Source organism: Candoia aspera, chromosome 2, assembly GCF_035149785.1.
Source record: "Candoia aspera isolate rCanAsp1 chromosome 2, rCanAsp1.hap2, whole genome shotgun sequence".
In the NCBI taxonomy this organism is placed as follows: domain Eukaryota; kingdom Metazoa; phylum Chordata; class Lepidosauria; order Squamata; family Boidae; genus Candoia; species Candoia aspera.
This window is the reverse complement of record NC_086154.1, coordinates 265,094,781-265,118,704: the sequence shown is the minus strand read 5'-3', so window position 1 is coordinate 265,118,704 and position 23,924 is coordinate 265,094,781. Positions and strand designations below refer to the sequence as shown.

General features: G+C 50.5%; 1 protein-coding gene across 1 annotated transcript in view; it reads right to left on the bottom strand.

Moving 5' to 3' along the window:
- The window catches only part of UNC13B (unc-13 homolog B), a 174,302-nt gene that overhangs the window by 95,397 nt on the left and 54,981 nt on the right, over positions 1–23,924 (bottom strand). Inside the window, exons 11-12 of the mRNA XM_063295920.1 lie at positions 15,850–16,143; positions 14,765–14,855 (exon numbers count right to left, since the gene is read on the bottom strand). Of these exons, the coding sequence (XP_063151990.1) occupies positions 14,765–14,855; positions 15,850–16,143 (385 nt within the window). The remainder of the gene's footprint in view (positions 1–14,764; positions 14,856–15,849; positions 16,144–23,924) is intronic.

Below are 23,924 nucleotides of genomic sequence, written 5' to 3'. Positions count from 1 at the left end.
CACCCAGAAGCCCACCAGAAGCTTTTTTAGCAGGCCAGAATTGAAATGCAACAGATTTCTAAGAAATTTCCTTATCCTGGGAGCAGCAGACTAATGCCCCAGACAAGTAGGCCAACTGAGGATTTCAGCAGGGCTTCCTGCCCCCACCAAGACCTGCCCCCATGTTCCATGAGTCATGTCACTGTCAACTGAAAACCATGGTTTATGGCTTAGCAGTGTGTGTGAACCAGGACACCACATTTTGGTCAACACACCATGTTTGGAATAAGTCTTATACACACCATGTATAAGAATAAGTGTGAGCACGATATCTCAGTGCAGCCACCCACACCAGCTGCTGCAGGGGAGAAGCGAAAAGAGGATACCCCAACATACAGTACCTGTCAATCACTGAGCTGGCAGAGCAGAAGGCTGGCCTCTTCCAAAACAGCTAGCCTTAGCACTCCGTGGCTGGGCTCACACCACTAGCACACCCATCAATTAAAGACCTAGGAGATGCACCCACATAGCACACCATCTCTGGTTACTCTTGGTTAGAGCTTCTGATAACTTAACAGACAGGACAAATCCAATCTACTTTGATCTACAGTTTGATTTATTATTGTGTAAACTCCCAAACAGGTCAGCCCACCTGAGCATGAACATGCTCCCTGAATGCACGCCACGAGGGGCAATGGCAGTAGAACAGCAGTAGCTGCCACATTCCTTCATTTGGCTGATTCATCACCATGGCAAATGACTTGTCTTCCCCTTCTGGCCCTCCACCATATAGTCATGGCCAGCCCACCTGAGCAGGAACAGTGTTCCTTGTAGGAAAAGGCCCTCTGCTGTTCCTGCTTCCGAACTGCATCCCTCAATGCTGGAAGGATGGGGCAGAAACCACAGGGCACAATCATACTTTACCACTTGTTTACCCTGGTTACTGAATGAACCCAGTTTGGGACAAAGAAACAAACCAGGGATAAACGAGTAACAGATTAGTGCAATGCACAAGCCCTTCTTTATGCCACTTTTTAACCATTTCACCATGCAAGAAAAGAAAGTTCGGTACAAACTGGAGAGCCAGTTTGGTCTAGTGGTTAAGGTGCTGGGCTAGAAACCAGGAGTCTGTGAGTTCTAGTCCCACCTTAGGCATGGAAGCCGGCTGGGTGACCTTGGGCCAGTCCCTCTCTCTCAGCCCAACTCGCCTCACAGGGTTGTTGTTGTGGGGAAAGTAGGAGGAGGAAGGAGTATTTGGTAAGTTCGCCGCCTTGAGTTATTTATAAAAACAATAAAGGCGGGATAAAAATGAACAAATAAATAAATAAATTTACAACCTTAAAGTAATCACCCATCGTTTTGTTGTTGTTTGGGGACCAGCCCACGCCAGAGCTTCCTGTCGGTTGTCGCCACCCCCAGCTCCCCCAAGGACGGGTCCATCAGCTCTAGAATATCATCTATCCATCTTGCCCTTGGTCGGCCCCTCTTCCTTTTGCCCTCCACTCTCCCCAGCATCAGCATCTTCTCCAGGGTGTCCTGTCTTCTCATTATGTGGCCAAAGTATTTCAGTTTTGCCTTTAACATCATTCCCTCAAGTGAGCAGTCCGGCTTTATTTCCTGGAGGATGGACTGGTTTGATCTTCTTGCAGTCCAAGGCACTCTCAGAGTTTTCCTCCAGCACCACAGTTCCAGAGCATCCATCTTCCTTCTCTCAGCCTTCCTTATGGTCCAGCTCTCGCAGCCATATGTTACTACGGGGAACACCATTGCTTTAACTATGCGGACTTTTGTTGTCAGTGTGATGCCTCTGCTCTTAACTATTTTATCGAGATTGGTCATTGCTCTTCTCCCAAGGATTAAATGTCTTCTGATTTCCTGGCTGCAGTCAGCGTTTGCAGTAAACTTTGTGCCTAGAAATACAAAGTCTTTCACTGCTTCTACATTTTCTCACTCTATTTGCCAGTTATCAATCAAGCTGGTTACCATAATCTTGGTTTTTTTGAGGTTTAGCTGCAAGCCAGCTTTTGCACTTTCTTCTTTCACCTTCGTCATGAGGCTCCTCAGTTCCTCTTCGCTTTCAGCCATCAAAGTGGTATCATCTGCATATCTGAGATTGTTAATGTTTCTTCCAGAGATTTTAACTCCAGCCTCGGATTCCTCAAGCCCAGCATGTCGCATGATGTGTTCTGAGTACAAGTTGAATAGGTAGGGTGAGAGGATACAGCCCTGCCGTACTCCTTTCCCAATCTTAAACCAGTCTGTTGTTCCGTGGTCTGTTCTTACTGTTGCTACTTGGTCGTTATACAGATTCCTCAGGAGGCAGACAAGACGACTTGGTATCCCCATACCGCTAAGAACTTGCCACAATTTGTTATGGTCCACACAGTCAAAGGCTTTAGAATAGTCAATAAAACAGAAATAGATGTTTTTCTGAAACTCCCTGGCTTTTTCCATTATCCAGCGGATATTGGCAATTTGGTCCCTAGTTCCTCTGCCTTTTCGAAACCCAGCTTGTACATCCGGCAATTCTCACTCCATGAATTGCTGAAGTCTACCTTGCAGGATCTTGAGCATCACCTTACTGGCATGTGAAATGAGTCCCACTGTTTGATAGTTTGAACATTCTTTAGTGTTTCCCTTTTTTCGTATGGGGACAGAAGTTGATTTTTTCCAATCTGATGGCCATTCTTGTGTTTTCCAAATTTGCTGGCATATGGCATGCATCACCTTGACAGCATCATCTTGCAAGATTTTGAACAATTGAGCTGGGATACCATCGTCTCCTGCTGCCTTGTTATTAGCAATGCTTCTTAAGGCCCATTCAACCTCACTCTTCAGGATGTCTGGCTCTAGCTCACTGACCACACCGTCAGAGCTATCCCCGATATTGTTATCCTTCCTACACAGGTCTTCCGTATATTCTTGCCACCTTTTCTTGATCTCCTCTTCTTCTGTTAGGTCCTTGCCATCTTTGTTTTTGATCATACCCATTTTTGCCTGGAATTTACCTCCGATATTTCTAATTTTCTGGAAGAGGTCTCTTGTCCTTCCTATTCTATTGTCTTCTTCCACTTCCGCGCATTGCTTGTTTAAAAATAATTCCTTATCTCTTCTGGCTAACCTCTGGAATTTTGCATTTAATTGGGCGTATCTCCCCCATCACTGTTGCCTTTTGCTTTCCTTCTTTCTTGGGCTACTTCTAGTGTCTCAGCAGACAGCCATTTTGCCTTCTTGGTTTTCTCTTTCTTTGGGATGTATTTTGTTGCCGCCTCCTGAACAATGTTGCGAACTTCTATCCATAGTTCTTCCGGGACCCTATCTACTAAGTCCAGTCCCTTAAATCTATTCTTCACCTCCACTGCATATTCCTTAGGAATATTAGTGAGCTCATATCTAGCTGATCTGTGGGTCTTCCCTAATCTCTTTAGTCTGATCCTAAATTGTGCAAGAAGAAGTTCGTGATCTGAACTACAGTCAGCTCCGGGTCTTGTTTTAACCGACTGTACAGATGTCCGCCACCTTTGGCTGCAAAGGATGTAGTCAATCTGATTTCGGTGTTGTCCGTCTGGTGAAGTCCATGTATAAAGCCGTCTCTTAGGTTGTTGGAAGAGAGTGTTTGTTATGCAGAGTGAGTTGTCTTGGCAACATTCTATCAGTCTATGTCCTGCTTCGTTTTGTTCTCCCAGGCCATGCTTACCTGTAATTCCAGGTGTCATTTGACTGCCCACCTTAGCCTTCCAGTCTCCTGAGATGAACATAACATCTCTTTTAGGCATGTTGTCCAGTAGGTGCTGCAGATCCTCACAGAACTGCTCTACTTCAGCTTCTTCAGCATCTGTGGTGGGGGCGTATATTTGGATCACCGTGATGTTAGATGGCTTGCCCTGAATTAGAATTGAGATCATTCTATCGTTTTTTGGATTGTATCCAAGCACTGCTTTAGCCACTTTACTATTAATTAGGAAGGCTACTCCATTTCTTCTGTGGTCCTCTTGTCCACAGTAGTAGATCTGGTGGTCATCTGATGTGAAGTGGCCCATTCCAGTCCATTTCAGTTCACTGACGCCCAAAATGTCTATCTTTAATCTTGACATCTCACCAATAACCACATCCATTTTGCCCTGGCTCATAGATCTTACATTCCGGGTTCCAATGGTGTGTTGATCCTTAGAACATCGGATTCGCCGCTCACCACCAGCACCATCGGCCGCTAGCCGTCCTTTCGGCTTTAAGCTAGCTGTGTCATCACGTCTGGGGCTAGTTGGACTCATCCTCTGTTCCTCCCCAGTAGCATTTTGACCATCTTCCGACCTGGGGGTCTCATCTTCCGATGGTATACCGACATATCTCTGGTTGTACTGATACATTTAGTTTCCACGGCAAGAATACTGGGGTGGGTTGCTGTTACCTTCCCCAGGGATTGTGTTTAGCTCCAGCACCATGACAAGGTAACTATCCTTTGTTGGAGAATCACCCATCTTGGGGGACATTAAAAACAAAATGTCAAAACAGAAATGATTAAAGGTATGGAAGATCAGAGGGCCTGACTATTCAGTGGGGGCCTGGTCAGCAAAGGGCCAGGTCCTGGACAGTCCCTGCCTCAGTCTCACCTCTGATGGACATGCGATACCTGGTCTATCTGGGATGAGCAAATGGGGGACTCCTGTCCTGCAAGAGAAGTGAACTGCTGGCACCGTGGGAGGGGAGGAAGCCAATTTGCCCCCCCCCTCAATTCTGAGAGAATTAAACTGGGCTAGAGGCCGGTAGAAGGATGGAAAAAGAAGATTAGAAAGGGATGCGGAGTTGCTGGGACCTCCGGGACTCAAGAAGTCTCCTGGCAGTGGGGAGGCGATGGAGCTGCTTAGAGGCAGATGGATGAAGCAGCATAAAAACACCCGCAAGAAACACATCAGCAAACATGCCCCTCCTTTCTTCCGTGGGAGAGGCCACCGGATCTTAGCAGTCATGGAATAGGAAACGGGGGAGGACAGGGGTGTCTGGAACGGAGTGAGGGGCAGCGGAGCCACAGCCTCCCAAGGGCCAGCCAGCCCAAGGAGAGCCAGCGTGGCAATGGGGCAGCTGCACGGCTCATCCCCGCAGCACATTCTCTCCACTCCGAGGCTTCTTTGTCAGCTTCCCATCCTAGCCCCACCCAAACCACCACGGCAGCACTTCCTCTTGGCTCAGGGGAGATGCAACCCTGTTCCTCGTGGTGGGTAAATTTAATTCTTGGGGTGAGTTTGCACAAAAAGCTAAGCCGAAACCACACAAAGCTCATTACGGGTTAGTATTGTATGTGAGCCTGGCAGACTGCCAGAGGGTCATTTCTGAGAGGATGAAAAAAAGGCATAGTCACGTTGGCCTAAATATTTTTTTAAATGGGGGAGGGGGCTTCCTTACTCTTCCCATACTCTTTTTTTTTAAACAACTCACCACTTGTGTAAGAACATGTGTAATAACTATGGACCCTTGCATGACCTTTCGTATCAGCCTGGCTGGCCCTTGCAAAGGTCTCTGGGAGACAGAAGAGACCGAAGGAGTGGCAGGGCGTCCCCTGCTACATCCCAAGATCAGAAAGAGGCTCCTTTCTTGGCAATAAATAATGTTAACCTGGATTCATTTGCATTTTCGTCAAACAACTTCTGTCTCTCATTCTGTGAAATTTATTGGGATATAGATGTTGGAAACCTTGTTAAAAATAACTTGCTAGATGTTAATGTTGATAACAAACATACTGATAGCAACTGCCAACACGAAAAAGAACTACAATCCCCAGATGCCTCTGCCATTAGAGAGTTTAAAAGGGAAGTTAACAAGGATACCCCACACAACAGCTTTTGAAAAATGCAACACATGGCTTTGTAACAGCCTTTGGTATAGAACAAGATGAAGCTGCACACTTTCAGCCATGTTGGTCTCAACAAGGGGGTATATTAGGCTCTACATCTCTATCTCGCTTTCCGAGGACAAGGGCTTTGGAGCCATGCGCCACGCCCTTCTCCCCAGCTTTCGCTCCACCTGGGCTGAGCTAAGGTGCCAATGGACTCACCTTCCATCTCTTGACTGATTAGGTTGGCCTGCCCTTTCAGCATCCCCACAACCTCTCCCGGTACCCAGCTCTGCAACCCAACCCTTCTTTCTCTTGGCATTCAAGAGACCTCTGGCCTGCACAAGAATCCAGAGATATTTCCAGTAACATGTACAGTACCTTCAAAGCCATGCGCCAAACCTTTGACTGGCTTGATGATCCAGGCTAGGTGGGATGTATGCCTACAAGTGTGCCCATCCCTTCAAATCTGGAGGGAGATTCGTAGCTCCCAGCTATGCCTACTCCCGAGCAGGGGGCTTTCTTCACGCACTCAGCTTGGCCTGTTACCCTGCCAGAGCCTTACATGAACAGTGAACGATCAGCTCCTTTCACTCATCTACCCTCTCCATGTCCTCCCCCTTCCTCTCTTGCTACCGCTGGGGCCATTCAAAAGCCGTTTTGCCTCCCGTAATGGTATGTGGGAACAACCTTGGGGGAGAGGAGGAAGAGCCACAGCCTCAACAATGGACTGATAAATGAAATCTGAGTCCAAGGGAAGAGGAACGGCGAAAGCGTCACAGAAGGGACTCTCCCTAGTTTTGGGAAGAGTAAAAGTGAGGGACAGGAGGGGTAAGTAAGATTCTGTCAGTGAAACCTCCCAATGTTTTATTGTAAACCGCCCAGAGTCCCGGAGATGGGCGGTGATAAATTTGATAAAATAAAATAAATAAAATAAAATAAAATAAAATAAAATATAAAATAAAATAAAATAAAATAAAATAAAATAAAATAAAATATAAAATAAAATAAATAAAATAAAATAAAATAAAATAAAATAAAATAAAATAAAATAAAATAAAATAAAATAAAATAAAATAAAATAAAATAAAATAAAATAAAATAAAATAAAATAAAATAAAATAAAGATAGACCTAGTATTCCTGGTTGTGCTTCTTGTCTGGACAACCTCGCAAGGCTGACACCTCCACAGAGACTGGATGGTGCAGACCTTCCCTTAGGATGACACCACCGAAAGCAAGGCGTGCAACCTGGGCCGCATCTGGACCCTTCTGCTCCCACAGGCTGTGTGCTCTGGCACCAGGCCTGGGCTCGCACTGCTCCAGCTGGAACTGGACTTTGGGCTCCCAATCTAGTTGTGTCACAGTCCTTTGGAGCAGGACCACAGAGGCACAACTGAAATCACAGCACCTCTCTGTACGAGCCCCTGAACTTTGAAGGAGACGTCTTGCTGTTCCTCGTACGCAAAGACACCAACTGTGCAAATCAGCTCTGTTATTTAAGATGCTTTGAGATTTGCTGCCGGACTTTAGGCTATCCATCTCTGCTCCTCCAGAAGCAAAGCTTTTAGTCAAGAACTAACTAATAAGACTTCAAGGGAAGATAAGCTGCTTCGCTGCAGACAACAAAGAAGTCACAAGCGCAGGGAAGACGCAAAGCCGTTGCAAAGCCCAGCAGTCAAGCCCGGGGTGTCTGTCCTCCCCAGGTTTAACTCCAAGGCCCTGCCTCCTGCCCATTCAGGTCAGCGGGAGGCGTCTGCTCTGTGTTCACACAATTTTTCTGTCTAGTCTGAGAAGCATCAGGTCTTATTTTGCCAGCTTCAGCCCTTACACATGTGTGATACACCAGCCACTGCATAAAATTCTTCTCATTGACTCCAGCAAATTCAGAACATCAAACGGCATCAGTTTAAGAGGCCTGACAAGCCCATGAAGTTGCTCCCGCCCAGTTTGTCATGTTCGCCGTTTCAATGTCTTTGATGCATCGTAACGTTTCGCATGTCATTAATTGGATGCGTGTTTCATCTTTCTCGGGAGGATGGGAACGGTTATCTTTTGGCTTTGCTTTGGAATGTATTTGTATTATCTACTGCGCTCAAGGTTACTTTCCCAGGCTAGCAACTCTGACGATTGCTAGCACCTGTGCCGGGCGGGGCTGTTACGAGGGAGGCGGGATACGTTTGTACCAAGGGTTTAAGTTTGTATTTGGCGCGCTTTTGCTCATTCTCAGCTTTCTCTGTATCTGCCTTTAGTACTCTAAATAAATCAGATTTCATTTAGCAGCCTCTTGTGAGTCTGAGTATTTGGGGCTAGGGCAACCATTACATAAAGCTGAGAATCTAAGTTCCTAACTCCGCTGGCCCCTGTCCAGGAAAGACAAGCGTCTAACCCTGTGAGGGAGAGAGCCCGCGATGACTGAACCCGACATCATGATGATGGAGGAAGGGGAACCGGACTCGACCGTGAGGCAGTCCGGCCGACCGTCCCAAGGTGGGGAGCTGTCAGCCATCCGAGAGGAGGCGAGCTCCGAGTCGGAGAGTGAAGCCGGGGGGCTGAAAACGGCCCCAGAGACCACCGTAAATTCTCCGGGCGAGCTGCTCACCTGGGATACGACCCAAGGAGATGCCACGGCAGCGGGGGGTCCCTCCTGGAGGCAGAGATACCCATTGTCCCCCAACGTGGTGCAGGTGCAGCCAACGGAGGGCTCACCCACTCCGGATCGGATCCGAGTGTTGGAGTCAAAAATGGATTCGTTGGAGGCTATATTGAAACAGCTGAGCTTGGATGTGACCTCGTTGCGAGAGGTCCGGGAAGAATCAAGCCAAAGGCATTCAACCCCCTCTTCCCAGGGGCTGTCCCCGGAACGGCGACGGGCGGTGCGGAGGCGCGAAGGGGACCAGTCGGTCCGGATGGAAATCGCAGCATCGCCAGGGCGATCGCCCCGGGGCCCCGTGCCGCCCCAAGCTAGGGGAACACAAGCCGCGGCAGCACCGGTGGTGGGGCGCAGCGCGGCGGGAGGCGGCATGCGAGACTTCCCTGTCAAGTTTGATGGGGACCCGACCAAACTCTCGTTCTTCCTGACGAACGCGAAAGCCTATATGGAAGAATGGGGGGCGTTTTTCCAATCGGAAAAGGCAAGGATCATCACCATTGCCACCAAACTGAAGGGGAGGGCGGCAGACTGGTATGTCCAGATGTGCCAGTCGGAGGCGCCCGAACTGGACAGTCTCGAGGAGTTCCTCTGGGCGTTGAAGCAACACTTCGAGGACCCCTTAGCAAAGGAGAGAGCAAAGCGAGCCCTGAAGGAACTCAAGCAGGGGTTCAGATCAGTGGCCGATTATGCTTTGGAGTTTAAAGCGCTAGCTGGGAAGGTGGATGACTGGTCCCAAGCCACCATTATCGAGCTCTTCAAGGATGGCTTGAATACAGAGGTGCTGCGCTGGTCCCTGGGGAGGGACGACCCATACACGCTATATGAGTGGATCCTGCTGGCGGGGAGGGCTGAACATGCACAGGAGATCTTTGCCCAGCGGAGGACCGCCAAGTCGGGGCGGGAGGTGAAGCCCAGCCGCCCATCGACCACCGGGGGGAAACCGGGACAACGACCCTGGGACGAGGAGCGGGAGAAGCGGTACGCAAAAGGCTTGTGCCTGAGATGTGGTAAGGAGGGGCATAGAGTGGCAGCATGCCCGAAGGCAAAGGTGGAGGAACGGCCCGGAAAACCGCCAGCAAAGTCCCCTGCATTGCCTAGGAAGCAAAAAGCTGCGGTGGCTGAAACCGAGGGAGACGATGTGATGTTCTTCGAAATTGAGGGGGAGACCGAAATCCCGCAGCCGGCGGGAAACGCCAGCCACCTGCTCTAAAGGGCGCCGCTGGGCAGGTGGTAGAGGATGGGCGCGAGCCTCCATCGGTGAGTGGCACTTACCGCATACTCATGGTGAAATTGAAATTGGGCTCCCAATCCAAGACTGTGGAAGTATGGGCCATGATTGATTCGGGGTGTTCCCGCTGTCTTATGCACCCCGACGTGGTGGCGGCTTTGGAGCTCCCCACGTTCCCTTTACAGCGACCCATCGCTTTTACTCAGCTGGATGGGTCCGTGGCAGGGGGCCAACCGGTCACCCATTTTACAGGGCGTGTAGCCTTGCAACTGGGCAGTCACCAGGAAAAGCTGTCTTTTGTGGTGGCTCCGGTTGGGGGGCCACTGGTGGTGTTGGGGGTACCCTGGTTGGTGCAGCAAAACCCCCACATAAACTGGGTCTACCGAACCATCACGTTTAGGGATGGGTTTTATCAAGCGGCCGAGGGGAAGGGTGCCCCAGAGGAGATGGTGGGGGTTGCGGCAGCTGCGACTCCGCCTTACCCGGCCTCTCCTCTGGAAGGCTTGCCGGCCGAGTACTGGATGTTTGCTGATGTATTCGGTGAAAAGGAAGCCGATCAGTTGCCCCCCCATCGAAAGACGGACTGTGCCATAGAACTGTTGCCCAACACCCAATTGCCTAAACCAAAAATTTATTCCATGACTCAGAAGGAACTAACTCTGTTGAGGGAATTTGTGGACAAAAACCTGGCACGCGGATTTATTGAGCCGGCAAATTCACCCGTGGGGGCGCCGGTTCTTTTTCGCCCAAAAAAGGACGGGACATTGAGACTTTGTACGGATTTCCGCGGATTAAATGCCGTCTCAATTTCCAACAAATATCCCTTGCCATTGATAAAGGACATGTTGTCACATCTGGCCAAGGGCAAGATCTTCTCTAAACTGGATTTAAGAGAAGCCTACTATCGTGTACGGATCAAGGAGGGGGATGAGTGGAAAACCGCATTCAATTGCCCGTTGGGAGCTTTCCAGTATAAGGTGTTGCCGTTTGGGTTGGCTGGGGCCCCTGGGGTATTTATGCAATTAATCAATGAGGTTTTGCATGAACATCTGTTCAAAGGTGTACTTGTGTATTTGGATGATGTATTGATTTATACTGAAACCATGAAAGAGCATGTGGCTCTGGTAAAGCAAGTATTGTGTAAACTCAGATCGGCTGAATTGTATGCTAAGCTGTCGAAATGTGCCTTTCATCAGACCCAAATTGACTACTTGGGGTATAGAATTTCTGATAAAGGCATAGAAATGGATCCTGCCAAGGTGCAGGCTATCATGGACTGGGAGAGTCCCCGCACCCGCAGGCAACTTCAAAGTTTCTTGGGGTTCAGCAACTATTACAGATTGTTCATAAGGGGATTCGCTGAGATTGCCTTGCCCCTAACTGAGCTGCTGCGAACCAAAGGGGTGGGAGATACTAGGAGAGTCAAGAATCCCGGAGCGCTGTTGAGGTGGACGCCTGCTTGTCAAACGGCGTTTGAGCGCCTGAAAGCAGCTTTTGTCAAAGAGCCAATTTTACAGCATCCTGATCCCTCCAAGCCGTTTGTTGTACAGGCAGATGCTTCCGATTATTCTATTGGAGCATTGTTGATGCAGAAGGATGAGGCAGGATGCCTCAAGCCCTGTGCCTACTTATCCCGCAAATTCTCTGAGACTGAAAGGCGTTGGCATGTTTGGGAGAAGGAGGCATTTGCAGTAAAAGCTGCATTAGAAGCTTGGAGGCATCTGTTAGAAGGGGCAAATCATCCCTTTGAAGTATGGACTGACCATAAAAACTTGGAGGCTCTTAGTACCCCTCGAAAACTGAGCCCCAAACAAGTTCGTTGGGCTCAATTTTTCAACCGATTCAATTTTCAGTTTAAATTTATTCCAGGGAAAAAGAACTTCTTGGCTGATGCCTTGTCAAGGCAACCTCAGGACTCTGGGGCAGCGCCAGATGTGGTAAGCACCCTATGGACGGCGCCCCAATTGGGCATGCAGGCTGTGACGCGAAGCCAGACGCGCGCGCAGCAGCCGCCCACTACAAGCGCTGTTCAGCCAAGTCCTTTGTCAATTCCCTCCCAGTTGCAACAAAAGTTTCTCAAAGAACTGAAAACGGATACTTGGTTGCTTGCAAATAAAGACAATGTTACTTTTGACAGAGGCTTCGCTTGGAAATCCGACCGCCTCTACGTCCCTGAAAGCCTCAGAAAAGATGTCTTACTCCGTTCACACGATGACAAACTTGCAGGTCACTTCGGGTTTGTAAAAACCTTGCACCTCGTTCGGAGGCAATTCTGGTGGCCCACATTACGTAAAGATGTCAAAGATTACATTGCCTCCTGCACTGTTTGTGCAATGTCCAAGCGCAAGGTGGGCAAGCCCCAAGGACTGCTGCAACCGGTGGCAGCCCCTTCTTCCCCTTGGGAGGAAATCTCCATGGACTTTATTGTCGAGCTCCCGCCCAGCCAACGCAAAACGGTCATTTGGGTGGTCAAAGACTATTTCTCCAAACAGGCTCACTTCATCCCTTGCGTGTCCATTCCGTCGGCCCGTCAATTGGCTCGCCTATTCCTTGTACACGTGTACAGGTTACACGGATGTCCCTCCCGCTTAATTTCGGACAGAGGTACACAATTTACCTCGCAATTTTGGCGGGCGTTTCTCAAGCTGTTGGGCACGAAACAAGCCCTATCCACGGCTTGGCATCCTCAGACGGACGGGGCCACTGAGGCGCTTAACTCGACTCTAGAACAGTACCTTCGAGCTTTTGTGAATTACCAGCAGGACAATTGGGTAGACCTCCTACCATTTGCTGAAGTGGCTTACAACAATGCAGTGCATCAAAGCACTGGCCAAACCCCCTTTCGGGTTGCCCTGGGTAAAGACTTTGTACCTATCTCTGACCTACCACAACCTCCGGGTGGTGCAGTCACTCCAGATGATTGGACAACACAACTGGCTGACTCCTGGCCAATGATTCAAAAGGCATTGGCAGATGCACAAGCAGATTATAAACTATATGCTGATCGGAAGCGGGCCCCCCAACCGGCATTCCAAGTGGGGGACTCTGTGTACCTTTCAACAAAGTTTATCAAGTCATCCCAACCTTCAAAGAAACTTGCACCTAAGTTTGTGGGTCCTTTCCCGATTATCGCTCAGATTAACCCTGTGACTTTTAAACTTGACTTGCCTCATAACCTTAAACGCTTACACCCTGTTTTTCATTGCAGCTTACTCAAACCGACTATTCCTTCTGACCGATGGCATCGTCAACCTCCACCTCCCACCCCCATCATGATTGATGGTCAGCAACACTTCGAAGTTAAAGAAATTCTAGACTCTAGACGCCTTCGCAATTCTTTGCAATACTTAGTTCGTTGGAAACATTTCCCTCATCCTGAGTGGGTCGCTGCACCAGATGTGGCTTCCCCTGTTTTGGTAGCCCGCTTCCACTCTGCTTATCCCACAAAACCGGGTCCCTAAGTGTATTTTTAGGAGGGCGGTATGTCATGTTCGCCGTTTCAATGTCTTTGATGCATCGTAACGTTTCGCATGTCATTAATTGGATGCGTGTTTCATCTTTCTCGGGAGGATGGGAACGGTTATCTTTTGGCTTTGCTTTGGAATGTATTTGTATTATCTACTGCGCTCAAGGTTACTTTCCCAGGCTAGCAACTCTGACGATTGCTAGCACCTGTGCCGGGCGGGGCTGTTACGAGGGAGGCGGGATACGTTTGTACCAAGGGTTTAAGTTTGTATTTGGCGCGCTTTTGCTCATTCTCAGCTTTCTCTGTATCTGCCTTACACACATCTCCTACCTTAGGGCAGGAATGCTTCGTCTTCCCCACAAAATAGATAGATTTGAGCAGGATTTTTCCAAGCAGAACAATTCCTTTGCCAAAACTAAGCAGAAGGGAAGCCTGCCTGCAGCCACCGAGAGTGGCTTCTCTTCCACGCACAGTTCTTTTTGGGCAAGGAAATCCCCAAGCCCCTTGGGAACTTCGGCACTTTAAATATAATTCTGCACATTATTTAAACCAGCACTTTTCCGAAGTCAGCAGAGACAAAACTCACGGGGTCTTCCTTTAAAAGCATTTGTGTCACACAGTTTTACAAGTACCTTGCATTTCCTAGACATATGAAGATCTTTCAATTTAGCTCAACGAGTTACTGACTTGTTTAAGAGCGTTGACAATGTGTTGGATGCTTTGAGCAACAGAAGCCTGTTGTTGCCCTGCATGCCAAAGAAGCATCACGTCATTACTTATGAGAAAACCTGGTCACAGCCAAAAGCACGCTTCCTCCGGAACCCAAAGATTAATCTCGATGCAAAATTGGGGGATTGGAGCGTCTTTGGATTTGGTGTCCCAGAACAGGCACGTTGCAAACGCGGGTTCTGCCTGCGCAGCCGGGACCTACCGGAGTGCCCTGGAACCCAAAGGATTGGGCAGTCTCCACGTGGGGCACTTATGAGGAGGGTTCTGGCGGTCCCCTCCACTAATGCCTTTTTATCTTGACGGGAGCCCAGCCCTTCCCCAGCGGGTCCTCTTTCAGAATCCTCCCCAACTCACAGCCGGGGGTGGGGCGGGGCGGGGAGGGGGCTGGACGTTGCTGCCGTTTGGGCAAATGGAACTTGGGCTGCAGGTGGGGATTGGAGAGGGCACGAGACTTAGGGCTTCTCCCCCCAAGCCCCCGTGCGCTGCAGTTCCCCCTCCAAAGCCGTTCCTGTTCTCCAAGGAGGCAAGGAAGCTGTGCCAACAGGAATGGCGCTCTTTCTAATAAGAGGCAGGGCAGGAAGGTGTGGTGGGAGAGGGGGAAAACCAGGAGCCCACCCAACGGTCTTGGTCCTTCTCAGGGAAACAGCTCCTTTGGGAGAATCCAGTCTTCACACAGGTTGAGCACCCCTGCTTTTATTCCTCGGGAGCCCAAGCTAAGCCCAGGCCTTTGGCCCCACTGGTGCTCGTGTCACAGCTACAGAACACTTGGCTCCCCAGCTTCCCAAGCATGTTTCTTGGACAGCACGAAAAGCCTTCAAAGACACATGAACAGACTCTGCGTGCAAAGCAATGGAGCGAAGGAAAGACGTTTGGCCAGCCTTACCTCCTGAAACTGAAGCCTCACTTTGTTGATGGCTCGGATCCAACGGGCTCTTGCAGGAGCAAGCAGCGGAGACTCTTCTTCCCCAGGGATGCTTGCGAGAAACGAAGAAGAAGAATGACTGTAAGACCTACCGTGAGACTGAGCGTTTTTTAATTAGGAAAACTTGCATTATAAGGATTCATGCTTACACTGTTGCATATTTAAATTGTCAGCACAGCATAAAATGTAGCAATTACACTGAATATATTGATCGATAAATGGCACAAAGATCACACTGCCCTTGTTCTAGGCTCCATTCAACTGTTGATTTTAACTTTTAAAGCCCAGCACAAACGTGGGGCTCCGCTGGGCAGTGACCTTTTCCACTTAGCGAGGTCTACAGGAGAGGCCCTTCTGCAGACCGTTCTGTCTGGAGTGGCCTGCCTGTTGGGCTGGTGGGGAAGACTTTCCACCATGAGAGCCCCAAAGGAGAAACACTTCCATTCAGCCCCCTTTCCTTTACGTTTTGAGCAAAATACTGCTCCTTAAATCAATGTTTTAATGTGTCATGTTTTATAGTAATTTTAATATTTCTAAGATATCAGGGTTAACTAACAAAATGGTAAGATATGGGCTAGATGATGCCACTGGATTCAGTGTTGGTTGAACAATTTAAATAATGTTTCTTAATGGCTGCACTTTGGCTGGGAGGGGGGGGAATTTTGAGGGGAGGACCAGGAGGCTCTGCCCCAGGCCCTGTGCTGTTCAACAGTTATATCAGTGAGTTGAGGGGACACGGAAACCTTTGCAGGGGCAGCTAATACTTTAGGGGAAAGAGAAGATTCCAGAGAGCCTTGAGCAAGGGGCCCAGATGGATGGAAGTGAACAGGGAGAAATGTCACTTTCTGGATATTTTTCTGGAGGAAAAATGTAAGCGCAAGTCTCGGATGGGAGAGACCAGCATGGGCAATGGGACACTGGAAAGGATCTGGGTGTCCTTGTGGATCCCACGTTAAACATGAGCCAGCAGTGTGATGCCGCTGCAAAAGAGGAAAATGCCATCTTGTGGAGCACTAACAGGAGCACAGATAGTAACTCTTTCCTACCTCCCTGGGGGTTCCGGAGCAACGGTGGTGCCGTTATCACCCTCTTCCGGGAGCTGGGTGCGGCCATGTTCTTCGGCTCCCTCCTCTCCTCCCCGGCGGGCTCCCTGGGACTCAGACGGCTCCCTCAGCGGCCCCTGGGCATCCCGTGCGGGCAGAGCCACCAACATCCCTTCTGGGGGCTCATCCTCATGCTCAGAGCTGGGGGGGCCGCTGGGCTCCTGGTCCAGCTCACTCAGCTGAGAGCTTCCTGGACTGATGTTGCAGGAGGAGCTGAGCTTACTACTGCTGGCAGGGCTGTGGGTGGGGAGCAGGGGGGAGAAAGAGAGAGAGCGGGTGAGCATACAGAAAGCCCAAAGGTTGTGGCAACCAAGGAACAGCTAAGCGGCGGGGGGGGGGGGCAGGGCTGGCTACAAAAGGTCAGTGGATCAGAGACTGGCTGGAGGGAAAGGTCGCTCTTCCGAACACAGCTGGCTGTTCCTGATGGATCCTCACATCAATCTGCCCTGGACCTCATGAAATCCCCATCAGATACCGAGTCTGCAGCACTTCCCAGTTCCCAGCCTATCTCACAAAGAGACTGCCTGCTGACCCACCACCCACCCAGAACTGGGGGGGGTGGCCATCTCCCCCCTCCCCTTACCCCAGGAGGCCTGGGCCCGCTTCCTCTGAGCTGCCTAAGGATGCTGGGCCTCTTCCTCCGAGGACCGCTGGCTCAGCAGGGGACCCTTCGCCCCCGCAGCATTTTCCAGGGCTGGCTCCCAGCAGACCGGAGGCGTTCTCTGAGACTGACAGGTCAGGGACTCTTCTGAGTCAGCTCAGCGGCGGAGACAGGTGGCCCCGTGAGCAGATTCACCAGCCTTCTTGGGATCAAAATGGAAGTGGCTGCCAGCTCCAGGGCATCTTTTCAGCCTCCCAATCTAACCTACAGCAGGGGGACTCCTGGCTCCTAACCAGGTTGGGTCCTGCTTAGCTTTTCAAAGGCAGCTTGGGGCTGCCACCCCATTGGATGGGATGAGCTGGCAGGGCCCCACTGGTGCTGCACTGGGAACATGGGCCCTGCGGGGTGGATGCGCCATTTGGCCCCGGCTCCAGGCATAAAATGGACATGGCCGGCTATGGGGACGCACGGCCAGCCAAAACATGTAACAACCAAGATTCTTTCCAGCAGGATGAAAAGAAAAGAAATGGACTCTAGTTAGCAAGGTCGAGGGAAGCAGAGAAGAGGAAGGCAGTGGATGAGATGGCTGGACAGGATCGGAGCATTACAGACCTGCCTCGGAAGGCCTACAGTATTTATCCGTGCAGCTTCAGGAGGCAGAGAGCGACCTGCTTGGAAGCAGAGCGGAAACAGGAGCCTGAGCACAGCGGCACTGTCAGCAGCTCCGGGTGTGCCCGAGTACGTTCAGCCCACGTCCCTGAATGCCTCTGGGAGGAGCAGAGCGCACTGGAGATGCCTGACCCTGCCAGTTTCACCCCGAGTAACAAGACTGTGCCAAGCCCTGCTCACTGGAACCCCAATCGTAGCTCCCTCTGGCCTCTCCCAGCCGGATGCCGACGGCTGGTGCAGCAGTGAAGAAGCGTAGCATGGGCCAAGCCGGGGCTGGGCGGGGGGGGGGGGGCATCCCAAGAGCAGCATTTGTACCTCCCAACCAGCATGTGAGTCTTTCGCATCCCCCAATTGAACCCTTTGCGGAAGAGCAGCTTTGGCTTTCCAGAGTATGATTCCAGCAGGGCCTCTTCTGCTGCTCTTGTGGCTACCTGCCTCTCGCGGAGGCCGGGAGGCGCAGGCTGCTCTCGGGCTCTCGTGTACAAAAAGGCTAATGAAATTGGTGCTCGAAGCTGCTTCCCGGCAGAGACACGAAGGCACATGACACAAAAAGGGAGAGGGCCAAAGCGAGAGGAGGGTGGCCGGGGAAGGGACAAGCCAGGCTCTCATCTAGCAACTACGGGTCGCCCCTCGCCCTCACGCAGGGATCATCGCTCTGCCACGGGCAGCTGCAACGAGCCAGACTGATGAGTCAGAGGCCTCTCACTGTGGCTCTTGCATCATAAATGGACGAGCGGATACCACCATTTATTCGCTGCCTTTGCTACTGGCCTGTGCTGATTTGGGGGCTGTGGGCTGCTCTGCTCCTCCAGCTGCAGCCTGGAAAGAAGGGCTTCCTCCTCTGGACAACAGACGCTTTCCTCCCGCTCTGCTCGACTGTGAACGGAGGCGGATTCTATTGGTTTTTCCAAAGTTGGGGCAGGAGGGTCACTGGAAATACTCCTCAGTTCATCTTCATGTTCTTTCTCCTCAGCTTCCAGTTCTTTGCTAGACTCAGCCAAAACAGCAACAGTTCTGTCATCTAAGAATTTCTCACTTAAACTATCCATCTCCCCAGGTGGAAGGCTGGACTCAGCGACTTGATCACCCAACTGATCTGAAGCCAGCAAGTCTGAACTCCCCTCGTGGCTAATTGTACCCAACACCTGTTCAGGTCTGCATAAAGCATTGGGCTCTAGGGTGGATGAACTCCTTGATGGTGCATTTTGCTTGGAGGAAAGTTTCAATTCTAGTTCCTTCTTGATCTGCCTTTCCTTTGTGTCTTTCTGCCAAGGAAGTGAGAAGTCTAACTTTCTCCCAAACACTGCCCTTTGGACACTCCCTGCTTTACCAACCTTCTCATCACTTCCTCCACCAAGCAGAATGGAGGAAACATTGTTGGAGCTGGACACAGGACCTGGTTCAGCAGCAGCCTTACGAGCTGAAGGTGAGAAGAAGGAACACATTGGTTTGATGCTACTGGTTGAAGACACAAAGGTGAATTTTGGCCAAGTTGGCCTACTTAAAATTTCAAATACAGATGTGGAGTTGTTGACCTCTGTAGAGGAACTGTGAAGCTCATTATCTGTGGTGCTTCTCAAGGCTACAACTTCCAAAGCTTTTTCACCAGTTGTTGAAATCTCTTTCTGCTCAGTTGGGACAGATTTCATGGCACAGATATTGCCCACATCTTTATGGTGCAAATCATGGGTCTCATTCAAAACCATTCTGGATTCCATTTCTAGGCTCCCACATCCATTTGGTGGACAAGTGTCAGCATGTGCTCCTTCCTGAATAACTATATGTTCAGACATAAAGACAGTATCCAAGCCTGACTGGACCGCGTTAGCGTCCATCTCAGCTTCCAGCTCATGTGTGTTATTCCAACCTTCCTGGCCAATATGAATGCCAGTTTTTGATCCTAGAATCAGTTGCTTTCCAGTAGCAATGACAGTATACTTCTTTAATGGTTCTGTGTGTGCTTTAGTCTTCTCCAGCATCACAGCTGATTCTGCAGCAACTGAATTATTTAGATCTTGACTACACATATCAGCATTCCCCATTTCACCTGAAGCCAGGAGGTCAGAGTCCACTTGCACCTCTTCAGGGCCTTGACTCTTATCTGAGGTCAATGGACCCAAAGCATTTGGTTCAGGCTCTTGACAACAGTCAGGCTTTTCGTTTGCTTCAATTTCCAGTTCCATTATGAGAGTTTCTGCTGAATTTTCTTCTGCCAAGTTCAACAGACCATGTTCTTTCAAGATGCTTCTGGCCTGTAGTTCCAACAATACACCTTCAGATGTTTGGGTCTGCTGTTTCCATACACTACTTGTTTCTGATCCCTTATCTCTACATGCTTTGTCTTCTTTTATGAAAGTGCCTTTTCCAGGAACTAAGCCTGTAGCTTTTTTCACTTCAGAATTCACATCCTGAGATTCTGAGGGCCCCAAAGCTTCTGAAGGAGGCTGTTGCTCTACTCCTTTAGAAACGCCGAAGAGGCCACTTGTAAATGTTGAAGAAGGCCTACTTGACTGAAATGAGCTGCCAAAAAACGAAGCACTTTTCTTTTGCAAACTAGGAGCAGCTGGAGTTTGGAGTCGGTTAGCCAAAAGGTCAGATAAAGTTTTAGTAGGTTTTATTTTGGTCAAGCAGCTTGAAAACATCTCCATGGAGGTATCTAGAACAGATTTGCCACTTGCAGTTTCTTCAGACATCTTCAACCTTTCAGACTCCAGTGGGATTTTAGGGAGAGGCTTCTGACACTGAGCCTGCTGTGCTCCAGCATGAGAAGGAAGACAAAATCCTTGTGTGGGCTCAGGCACCACCTCCTGGCCTGAGTCTTTGGGAGCAGCTGTCCTTTGGGCCACAGAAGTTTTATCAAAACCTGAACTACTTCGGTGTTCGGTGTTTTTGAAAGCCTCATTCCTGTCTGGAGGAGCAACGTCCTTCTCAGAGAAATGCACACACTCATCCCACTCAGCAGGGCTGTGGTACACCTGTTCCATTAGTTTTGGAATCTCTGGAGGGGAGAAAGTCCCATCCTCTTGGATTTCAGGACCTTCAAGGGCAGAGTCAAGACATACTGACTGGTCTTCTTCCTTTGTATCGCTAAGAGATGGGCTTGCTCTAAGCCATTCTCCCAATGTACATTCCCTGGCCTTCCCTGCCACTAGGGCACTTGCTTCACTTGCCCTGTTCTGCAAGCCAACTATGTCCTGCTTCCCAGGTACAGCATCCCTGTCCCTGGAAGTGGTCCCCTTTCCCCCCACAGGATGTCTTCTGGCTGTTCCAGTGCCGGCATCAGCAGAAACACGTTGCCTCAGGAACGGTTCCTCCTTTCCTTGCCAAGGAGGTGGCTTGGCAAAATGACCCCTTTCAGGAGCCGATGGTGGTGGTTCATGGCGGAAGGAGGTCCAGCTGAAGAAGTTGAAGCTGGAGCTGCCTGGAAGCTCTTCCTTGACAGAGAAGGGGGTCTTGTACAAACCTTCTGTCTCCGAACCTTTGGCAGTCTGGACAGGGGCTGAGGCTTTCTCGGGGGCAGGGAAAAGGGAGAAGACACCCCAGCTGCTGGCCGTCTGCTGAGACTTTGGGGGTGCAGCTTGGGAGGAGCCAAAGGGGAGTCTGAGTCCAGGTTCCTCTGGCAACTGTCTGGCCTTCCCTGGCTGGATCTTACCAGGCAGCACTCCTTGCCGCCCTTTGTCTGTGAAGGAGGACAGGCTGTTGTTCAGGGAACTGGTTTTCCTTGCTGTTGACTCCCCCACCAACCAAGGGGGGCTCCTGAGCAGGCCTCCACCTTCCAGGGGTGGACTGCTCAGCCCCGTTCCAGGACTTGCATGTGAGCAGGCTGTGGGCTCAGTGTTCCTGGCAGGCGCTTCCTTCAGATTAGCTGTTTCCTTTCCTGCCTTTTCATAGGGCTGTTTCTTAGGAAGGGTGTACTTCTTGGCAGCATCCACCCCAGACTGCTCTGCAGGGGCACTCACAGCAGAAGCAGCACTCTTACTTAGCTCCTGACCAAGTTCCTGGGATATGTGCCTGCTACTCAGGGGTGGGACGGCAGGGTCTCTGGTGAAAAAGTCACTGATGGAGCCAAAGAATGATGGAACCCTCTGGAGCTCTGCCTGCCTTTGGGTTTCATCTTTCACCAGATTTGGCTGAGATGCTGGCAAAGGGTGCGATGGAGATTTGCTTCCCTGCATTTTAAAGAAACCAAGGAATCCTGATGCTGCAGGGGTCAATGGGTCTTCTCCTGGAGTATATGTCGTGAGGCCACTCTTGGACACAGAGCATACAGAGGCCTTGGTAGCTGTTTGGCTCAGGATTGGCCAACTGTTTTCTGACTCTCCCAGAGACACTGGAGCTGCCTTAGCATTTCTGTCCAGCTGAGTTAATGTGTTGGCAGGGAGACCCTGGCTTAACTGAGAGGCAGATCTGGGCAGATCTGGGCAAGGAGCCTGAGAAATCACAGCTTCTTCTTGTGCAGTGGAAATGGGCAGGGGTTCCTGGAGAGTTTCTTGCTTCTTCCTGGATGGTGTTCCGGGCATGGCTCCCTTTGCAGGACCTGGAAAATCTGACTGTGGGCCTTGGTCCTTCTCTGCCACATCCTCCAGGGACTCATCCTTCCCTGAGCCCCGACCCATCAGCCCCCCCAAAGCAGAAAGCCAAGATGCGACCTTGTTGCTTGTGGCCTTTTTACCTCCTTCAGCCATTTGCACATCTGGAAGAGACACTGGCGGGAGCCCAGATTTTGTAGCAGCTTGAAGGATGCGAAGGCCAGAGTGCTTGGTCTGCCCACTTTCAGAAATGGCAGCCGCAGGGGCCACATCTAGCCACTTGGGTTGGAATTCCTCCTGTAGCCCCCCACCGGAGACCACCTTGAAACGTGCCCGGAGGTCAAAGGCCAAAGGTGCTTCTTCTACTGACCCTTCCCTTTCCCCTTCAGGCCTTAAGCCTACCTTGGGTTTTAGAAGTCTGTGCCCTGAGAAGTCTAAAGGCTTTTCTCTCTGGCAGTAAACAGGTTCCTCAAACATCTGAGAAAAAGCCTCTACATTCATAAACTGGTCACTTCTTTCAAAAGCTACAGACAAGTCAAGTGGCTTGTTTACAAAATAATTGTCCAACTGTTCCTCTTCAGCAAACCAGAATAACCTGTCTTCATTATCAAGAGGCGCTTTGAAGCCACAAAGAGAAACCATCTTCCCTTCTATCGCAGCACTCCACGAGCTGCCCTCTCGGCTGCAAACCCAGTTGCCTGGAAGACAGGACGCGTCAGGAGCCCAGACGTAAATACACTGCCCAGTGGAATCCGTGAGCAGAGAATAAACATACTGGCCATCCGTATATATGTAGTATCCACAGTCACCCTCTTCTGATGGCCACCACATGCCCTGCACAAGAGGCATCAGCCAGCCCAGGTACTCCCCGCAATGGGACAGCCAAGGGCCATCAACATTCATGGGCTCCTGACCAATTACGGCCCACATATTAGCACCGCAAGTAGACGAATAACTTAAATCTATTGGCCTGTCTTCCAAAATACAGTTGCACTTGTATGAAGGAAGATTCCCATTCAAATAATTTGTTGCCCACATTTCACTCCCCCCCCGACAAAAATCATGTGGTTGACATGACACAGCATTTAAATCTGTTTTCTGTGTATCAAGATCCTCATTTGTTCTCCAATCCATTGTATTGGCATTTCCATCTTTTTTACACAGATTCACTACTGTGTTGCTAGATTCTGACCAGTTCAGAAACTCACCCCAGGAGACGGAATTCTGGCTTAAGACGTAACAGAGAGGCACAGAACTCCAACACGTCTTTGCTGAACAACCCCTTGTGTCATATTCACTATCCAAGCTGGGGCTACTTGGGCTTTCCTCAGAAACAAGATGCTCTCCTGACTGGTGGCGCTGGCAGGCATTCCATGAAGGACACCTGAGAAGTTCATCTGACCTTTCACGGAGACCTGCCTGATAAATATGAGATTCTGTATCTTGTCTACAAAGGGCTGGTTTGGTCGGTAAGTCTGTCTTTTGCTGGGAAGCGTTCAGAGAGAGAGATCCTGGATGGAGGGGAATGGACTCCGTGGCTGTCCTGGGCAAACAGGCACCCACCCTGGGACTCTGGGCCACTCTCTCTTCCGCCTTCTCTTTCGTTTCGTGTATGAAGGTCTCTAGGAAGCTGGCTGCCCCCCCTTTGTCTCTGGTGCGTTCTTGGGTTTGGGGTGCCACTTGAGAACCCCCCACTTGGTCTCTGGACTGAGGTACCTCCACATTCTTTTCAGAGGTCTGCCCCGCACCACCTGGAGAGCTCAGATTCGCCTTCTCTGACTTACCAGGAGACACATTTTCACCAGAACCGAATCCGAACAATCCAGAAGGCAAACCAGGAGAACGGCACTCCTGGCTGGCTGCGCTGCGCTGCATGTTTCGTCCTTCCTTGCAGGACAAACTGCCAGCCAGAGGACCGCAGAACAGTCCCCAAGGCGAACCCTCCTGAGCGTCACCCAGAACCTCGCCCCCTCCAACTCCATCAGCAGGCTCCACTTTCCCCCCAACCATATCCAGGCCAGGTCCACTCTGTGCGGCAGCTGCGGCTGCTCTTCTGCGCGTTACATCATTTAGAGCACAAGCGCTCGGGTCGCTGCGACACCTGCCCTCTGCGCTCCCTGAAGCGCCTGCAGCAGCCCTGTTCTGACGCCCACTTTCTGGTCCCCAGGGACTGGTTTCCGGTTTCCCCCTCAGCTCCCCTTTACTCTCTGGTGGAGACT